Source organism: Parus major, chromosome 2 (assembly GCF_001522545.3).
Source record: "Parus major isolate Abel chromosome 2, Parus_major1.1, whole genome shotgun sequence".
Lineage (NCBI taxonomy): Eukaryota > Metazoa > Chordata > Aves > Passeriformes > Paridae > Parus > Parus major.
In genome coordinates this window covers 149,335,229-149,342,584 of record NC_031769.1, presented here as the reverse complement: position 1 = coordinate 149,342,584, position 7,356 = coordinate 149,335,229, and the positions used below count along the sequence as shown (strand labels likewise).

At 48.3% G+C, this 7,356-nt stretch overlaps 1 protein-coding gene across 1 annotated transcript; it reads left to right on the top strand.

Moving 5' to 3' along the window:
- The first annotated feature begins 1,326 nt into the window (after positions 1-1,326).
- Positions 1,327-5,478, top strand: LOC107198943 (lymphocyte antigen 6E-like). The gene is made up of 3 exons (XM_015616238.3): positions 1,327-1,722; positions 4,190-4,309; positions 5,023-5,478. Exons 1-3 carry the CDS (start codon positions 1,671-1,673, stop codon positions 5,229-5,231), a joined length of 381 nt encoding a protein of 126 aa, XP_015471724.1. The 5' UTR covers positions 1,327-1,670; the 3' UTR covers positions 5,232-5,478.
- Positions 5,479-7,356: the final 1,878 nt, after the last annotated feature.

The window sequence follows — 7,356 nt, the reverse complement described above, 5'->3', positions numbered from 1 at the left end:
AAGCATGTGGATTAATACCTGTTTTTTTCCCTCCCTGCTCCAACAGATCCCGTTTCCTGCCTGGTGTTTTTCATGCCTGTATTTATAAGGAATCTTGCTCAGAGAGAATGTTTTCTTTCCCCCAGATTATTTCTGAAATATTGTTGCTGCATTATCTGTCACGTGGGCCTTTCACATCCTGCCTAAAGGATGAAATAGTTCAAAATTCTTGCTCAAGGTCAGACCAGAGACCAGAATGGGAAACTTGGAAAACTGGGGGCTCATCCCCTCCACCCGCTGGACACCGAGACAGGATCACTGAGGGTTGAAGCTGCTGCTGCAAAAAAAGGAGGAATTGGGCAAAGGAAAAAATCTTTGGAAGCAAAAAACTCATGACAGGGGTTGGGAATGGGTCCAGCTTCCCAGGATTTTGCAGGCAGGTGGGCAGAGGAAGAGACTATGAAGGGACTTCCCAGATTCCTCAGGGAATTGATCGCAGTTGCAAGACTGTCAGAGCTCCAGAAGATCTTGGAAAAAGCCCTCAGTGGGATTTTTTTTTTGGTTGTCCTGAGCAGGGCAGGAGTTGGCCTCGCTGATCTTTTTGGGTCCCTCCCAATTCAAGGTATCCCATGATTCATTGATTAATTTGGGGAAAACAAAGAGCACCTAGATGTTCTTCCTTCTGTTTCCACAGCTTCTGTGACCTTACAAACCTCGACCCTGAGCTCCCCTTGGTCATTTTTCTCTCCAAAGGGTCCTGCCAAGACTTTTTGACCAGGATTTCTTTTATTTCTCAGTCATTTTCGCTCCCATTTGTAGATTTTTAACTCCTGCAGGTGTCTGTGTGCACTTTGTGCCTCTCCTGCACTCTGAGTCATTTGGCTCTTCTGCACCCTGACTCAAGAGGTGCTGTGGGAGCAGAAGGAGGGAGCCCAGAAAGACTGGAAAGGTCATGGGGGACTGGAAAAACCTGACAGCGTCCGGAGTCGGTCTTCAGGGAGCAACAAACATTGTCACCTGGAAACTGAAAAGAACAAAACAAAATGCATCAAACCCCATCCCTGCCTGGACTATTGGAGCCTCTGAGTGACATCTCCAGGCAGAAAGAGTGGGATCAGGGGTGGAACAAGAGGATCTTTAAGGTCCCTCTCAGCCCAAACCTTTCTATGATTCCATGATTGAAGAAATGCTTCCTGCTTAAAGCCTCTTGTACAAGTGAGGTAATTCTGAATGGCTCTGGACAGCCCAAAAACCTTTCCTTGCCTCCTCTCCCACCTCCCAGAGATATTAATTCCCATTCCATGGCAGAGAGAAAGGATGGAGGGTGACAGCAAGCAAGGAGTCACCCAGCTGCCTCTGGCTCGCTCCAGGTTTGGTGGCTCAGCCCAAAAAGGGACTCCCGTGTTTGGATCAGCTAAATTACTCCCCAAATTAGCAATGCAGACAGGAGCAGGCCTCGGAAAAAAAGATTGGATAAGATTGAGAGGTAAAAAAACATCGCTATCTACAGCCTCATAATAGGTTCCTACGCACAAACACACCCAGCGCTGATCACATCTCGGCTTCTGGCACTGCCCAAACCTCAAATTATTGCAATCAAAGGAAGCCAGAGACGAGGCAGTGCCGGTATAAAACCTTCCTGGGATGCATCTTTCCACACTGCTCCGGCTCCGAGGGCACGAGGACCAACCATGAAGGCTCTTCTGGTGGCCCTGCTGGCTGCAGTCCTGTGTGCCCAGCAAGGTAAGGAGCTCAGCAGGCTGGGAGAGCCGGAGGAGAGGATGGTGAGGAAAAACAAGGAGAATAAATGAGGGACAAGAGGGTTTGGCAGCTTTTGTTGCAGCTGCTGAGGTCTTGGTGGGGCGTTTTTGGCGTCAGCCACGGCGAGAAATATTTGGTGTGGTTGAGTCCTCACTCCTAGGTGGGTTCTCTGTAACCCAGAGGAGACGAATTCTGGTTTCTCACACCCTCAGATATCCAGCTCCAGCCACTCACAGCTGAGGACACGACCTGAAAAATGCTGACAGGAATCAAGCAGGGCTCAGAGTTTTTGCCTTTGGTTTGATTTTTGCTCCTGAATGAAACTCGAGGAGCTGTTGTGGACAAAAGCACGGTCGGGTCTCGCCACCACATCTCCTGCCAGCATTTCACTTTATTCCCCACAATTCCAATTAAGCAACGAGGCTGCTGGCAGATATTTGAAAGCCTCAGAGCTCTTTGCTCCTTAATTGGAAGAGCTGTTAAGTGCCTGGGAGTGTGATTGGAACAGGATGCACAAGGCACCGCTCTCGTCCTCTTTAAAAGGAGGTGCAGCCATACCTGGTTAATTGTGGGGGAATATCCAGTTGGGAAATCTTGGCTCTGGGCATGGATTTGCCAGCTCCAGGAGCACAATTTGCACCCTTAAAGCCATTTCTGGCTGCATTTGCAAAACTCCAGCTAATGGAGGGTGGAGGGGAGACGCAGGAAAGGCTTTAGAGCAGCCCTAATGGCTCGAGCTGTTATTGTTTCCTGGCTGGAAGGGATTTTCCTCGGATCACTTAGGGAACATCAGGGCTTTCGGCGGCTCTCGGCTCCATCTTCAGCAGGAAGTGTTTTGGGAAATTTGGCAGGGAAGCAGATCAGGGAGAGCTCCAGGGTCTGTAAAGTGCAATAATCCTCACCTGGACTGGGTTTTGCTTTGCCTGCAAAGGGACAGGAGCCCCCAGCTCGGGTTGGGGAACCTCCAGAGGAGACCTGGGAGGCTGAAAACCCCCAAGTGATGGGGAAATAGTGAGAGATGAAAAGGAGAACTTAAATCCAGTTTGCAAAAAGGATGATTTTACCTCCTGCTACAGAGAACTCCTGAGCTTGCAACACCTGGCACTGGAAAAGAGCAGAGAATCAGCAAATGATAAAATGGTTTGGATTGGAAAGGACCTTAAAGATCATCCTGTTCCACCCCCTTCCATGGGCAGGGACACCTTCCACTGTCCCAGGTTGTTCCAAACTCTGTCCAACTTTCCTTGAAGCATCTGGGAAGGTTTCAGAGCAAGCCCGTCCTGTGCTGAGACACCCAGAGTTCCCTAGATCACAAAGGGGATTTTTTCCCCTCCTTTGGGGTAGTTAGAAATGAAAAGGGCATTCAGTTCTCTTTTGAAACTGTTTCTGGAATTGCTTAACCAAGTGTCATGGGCAGATGAGAGCTTGAATCAAGAGCAGACTTCGAAGGGTCACTGGGAGGCATTTCCTCTCTGAAAACAAGTCCAAGTTTGATTGGAAGGGGTGTTCTGTGAAAAAAAGGAGACTTCCTGGGCTGAGAACATCAGGGAAAGCAGAACCAGGGAAATCTCAGCCTTGTGGAGACCCCTCATTGGTTCGTAATTTTTGTTCACCTTCAGCCAAGAGCTCTTCACTGCTGGTGGCAATGGAGCAGGATTAGGGTTAACCCTAACCCTAACCTGTCACCCCTGCCCCAAAATGAGGAGCATTTCTTGGAATTTTGGGCAGGAGGGAAACAATTTCACCCAATTCTGAATTCACCTGTGCGGAATAAAAGAGCACATCTGTGTTCTAATGGCCAGACTGGAAGTTTGACTCAATTTACTTCAGTTGTGCCCAATAATATCCCACTTTTTTTCCTGGCTCTGGGACAGACCTGGCTCAGCACTGATGAAGAAATATCACAGAGAACACCTTTTCCAGGTGCTGATAGGAATAATCCATCCATTGTCCAAGGCAGCACCCTCTCCCAGGGAACTCCCTTTACTGTGGTGCCTCAGTAATTTGGCTCCCAGGAGTGTCATTAGTCATCAATTAATTCATGTCTGGACAGGGTTTTGTAGATGTAAGGTGAAAATGTTTTAAATTGATGTGTAGAATTGGGCTGGTTCCTCCTCTCATTGCCAGGACTTTGCTTTTGGAGGTTGGTTTTCAACAAGGCTAACGTGGATCCTAGGGAGAAGGAAAAAAAATCACCTGAAAATGCTGCTCAGGCTGAAAAATGTGAATTTAACCCCTTAAAATCTCAATTCCAGAAAGAAAACTTGTCTTGCTCTCTACATTTGTTTTCTAAGCCGCATTAATCAAACCCAAACTTATTTCACTTGCTGGGAAAAGCTGTCCACAGCAGATTTTTCCCCTTGTACCACCCAGGGCTTTTGGTGCTTTGTTTTTCCCAGGAGGGATTTACTGGGAATCACTAATCCGTGTCGTGGGTGTTTTTTTCCAGCTTCCTCCCTGTTTTGCTACACCTGTGACAACGAACATTCCAACTGGAACTGCATGAAAACCTACAAGTGTGAGGACCATGAGAAATACTGCGTGACCACCTACAGCAGAGCCGGACTTGGTGAGTCCCAGGAGCTGGGATTGGTTTTTTTTCTTCTACAGACCTTGGTGGGCAACTTTTTTTTTTAGGGAATTGATGGTTTTGTTGGGAAGAAGGGAGGATTTTGAGGTTCGAGTGTCTCAATGTGCTGTGTGCGAATCCTTCAGTGGTGCTTGGAGGTAGAAGGGACCTTCAGGATCATCTCGTTCCAGGGACACCTCCCACTATCCCAGGCTGCTCCAAGCTGGCCTTTGACACTTCCAGGGATGGGGCAGCCACAGTTTCTCTGGAAAACCTGTGCCAGGGCCTCACCACCTTGTGGAAGGGCTGGCTGGAGCACCCAGATTTCAGGAGCAGCCTCTGCTGTTTGATCTAAGATGTTTTGGGATGGAGGGTGCCAATAACACGGTTTTAAAAGCTGGGAATGCATTGGAATTGCTGTCCTACAGGAAGCACAGAATCATTTAGGCTGGGAAAGACCTCCCAGATCTTGAGGCCAGCCTTTGACTGGCCACCACCCGGGCAACCAGATCAGAGATTTAGGCCGGTGTGGGTTTCAATCAAGGATTTTCCAGTGTCCCACATTTGACCCAGGATTCACACCCTGTCAAACCCTCTGAGAGCTTTTATTGCTGCGTGGAAAATTAAGAAAATTGCAAATCCCTCTCCTCTGCTCAGCTCTTCCAACAGAATCCTAAATCCCAGCTCTCCTTTCTTACCCCTTCCCCGCCCAGGCAAGGACACGGGATACCGCATCACCAAGAAGTGCTCCGTGGACTGCCCGGAGACCAACGTGAACTTCGGGATCGCCGCTTATTCCTCCAAATGCTGCAGCACCTCCCTGTGCAACCTGAGCGGCGCCAACAGCATCCGGATCAACTACGCCGTGATCCTGCTGGGAATCGTGGGCAGCCTGATCTGTGTGCTCAGGGTGGGATTGTGATCGGGGGTGGCAGGAGATGTGACCACCCGAGGAGCCACAAGGCGTTCCCCAAGTGAGGAACCTCGCCTGAGTGTTTCCAACGGTGACCCTGTTTTATTCCAAGACATTGCCTCAGATCCCGACGTGACACGGCAGCGTAGCTCCTATTTCCCCCCCTGTTGTTTTATACTAATTTTTCCCTGGAAAAGCTCTTTTGATAGCACGTGTGTGATAATTGTCAGGCAAAATAAAGATTTGTGTTATTCTAGAGTGTGTTTGTTGTATCCACACCAGGACCAGCCTGAGAAATCAGCTCTGCTTCACATTGAATTTCTCTTTTTAGCACTTGGGAATCTTCTCCAGGCTGCTTTTCCTAGCTTTCTTCCATCCAGCAGCTCCAGACACTCCTCAGAGCCAGATGGTGTCCCAGATCCCTCTGAGATAAGGAATGGTGTCAGTCTGGAAAGGTCAGAGATGTTTGTGTTGCTCCCATCACAGACAACAGCAGGAACTGTTTTGTAAATGCGGAGACAGGACCAGAAGTTTGGTCCTGCAGGAATTTGCACTGGGAAGTTCTCCCAGGACCTCTGCAAGGTGGGTTGTTCCAGCTTTTAAAACAGGTAAAGGTGCTGGAGATGCCCAAGGTAAGGGAAAGGCTGCTGGAATCTGTCCTCGTGGAAAGGAGACCCTCGTGCCTGCTTGGGGATGCTGCTTGCTCCTGATTTTCCCGTGGGAAATAGGCAGGAAGAGCCTGGGAGAGGTGAAGGTCTCTGAGCTGATCCAGGAGGTCTCTGCTCCATCCCTTCCCAGGGTTCCTGCTGCATTTCCAGGCTTAGGGATGATGGGGATGGGATAGAGATCCCCTTCAGCTCTTGGAGGAGCAGGACTACAGCTAAAACAGGCAAATAAAACAGTCTTGGAGCTGGAGAGCGTGGAAAAATGCAGCATTGAATTTTGGGAGGGTCTTTATAGCAGCATCTGGAGAAAAGGCTTCCAGCCTTATTTTATTTGAGGGCAATCTGGTGCTGGATTTGAGGGGAATCTTGTGCTGGATTTGAGGGGAATCCTGCACTGGATTTGAGGGGAATCCTGCACTGGATTTGAGAGTCATCTTGTGCTGGATTTCAGTGGAATCCTGTGATAGATTTGAGAGCCATCATGTGCTGGATTTGAAGGGAATCCTGCACTGGATTTGAGGGAATTTTGTGCTGGATTTGAGTGGAATCCTGCACTGGATTTGAGAGCAATCCTGTGCTGGATTTGAGGGGAATCCTACTCCACCAGCACTGCAAATTCCATGTTCCCGTGCAAAGGGGAGAAACCGCAGTGCTGGGTGAAGGTTGTAAAGATGGGATTAGGTTTAGTCATCCTATAAAGATTTAATTTCTGGTCAGGAAGGGAGTTCTGGAATTCATTTCCATGGGATAACTGAAGTGAAAGTGTTGCAGAATTTCTGAGGGGAATGTTTCCCCAGAAACTTGGGGCTTTGCACTTTTTTAAAATCACTTTTCCCATCACTTTATGTTAATCACAATCATTTCTCAGATGCTTCTCCATGCTTTCGGCCAACTTTAAGTTCCACATTTAGTAACAACATCTGAATTTCACAGTTACTTTTGCATTTCAGCACTTGTTTGATGAAAGTTTCATTTCCCCCCAAAAATAAACAATTGTTTGCCCTTCTCATGTGACGATTTCAACCAGGTTTAGAACAAGATAAGCAAAACATTCTCCTCCTTTCCTTCTCCGCTCCACTGTGTCAAGGGACGTCTTTCCACCTCACCTTCCACTTTTATCTCCAGTTAAATCCCCTGTTACTCTTTACAAAACCATCCTGAATTTCAGGAATCCCAAATTCTGGTAAACTGGGGTTTTATCTTCTCCTTTGCCTCGGTTCTTCTCGTGTCCTCTGTGTCCTTCCTGCCCTCATGGGCTCCTTTCATTCTGTCACCTGGCCCTGGTGGGGACAAAATATCAGAGGGAGGGCCATATGGACCAGCTGGAAGACTCCGGGAGCATCTCATGGAAAATCTGTCAGGATTCCTGCAATAAAGCCTTTAAGAATTCCATTCTGTCCTTCTCCAAACCTCAGCAGCTTGCAGGAGGCAGGAGATATTTTTGGGTTTGGCATGGATGAGATTTTTGA

Excerpts from the sequence above, each read along its gene's own strand:
- LOC107198943 (XM_015616238.3), top strand. The coding sequence starts at position 1,671 with ATGAAGGCTCTTCTGGTGGCCCTGCTGGCTGCAGTCCTGTGTGCCCAG. Across the intron at positions 1,723-4,189 it reads AGTCCTGTGTGCCCAGCAAG|CTTCCTCCCTGTTTTGCTAC; the intron begins GTAAGGAGCTCA and ends GTTTTTTTCCAG. Across the intron at positions 4,310-5,022 it reads CTACAGCAGAGCCGGACTTG|GCAAGGACACGGGATACCGC; the intron begins GTGAGTCCCAGG and ends TTCCCCGCCCAG.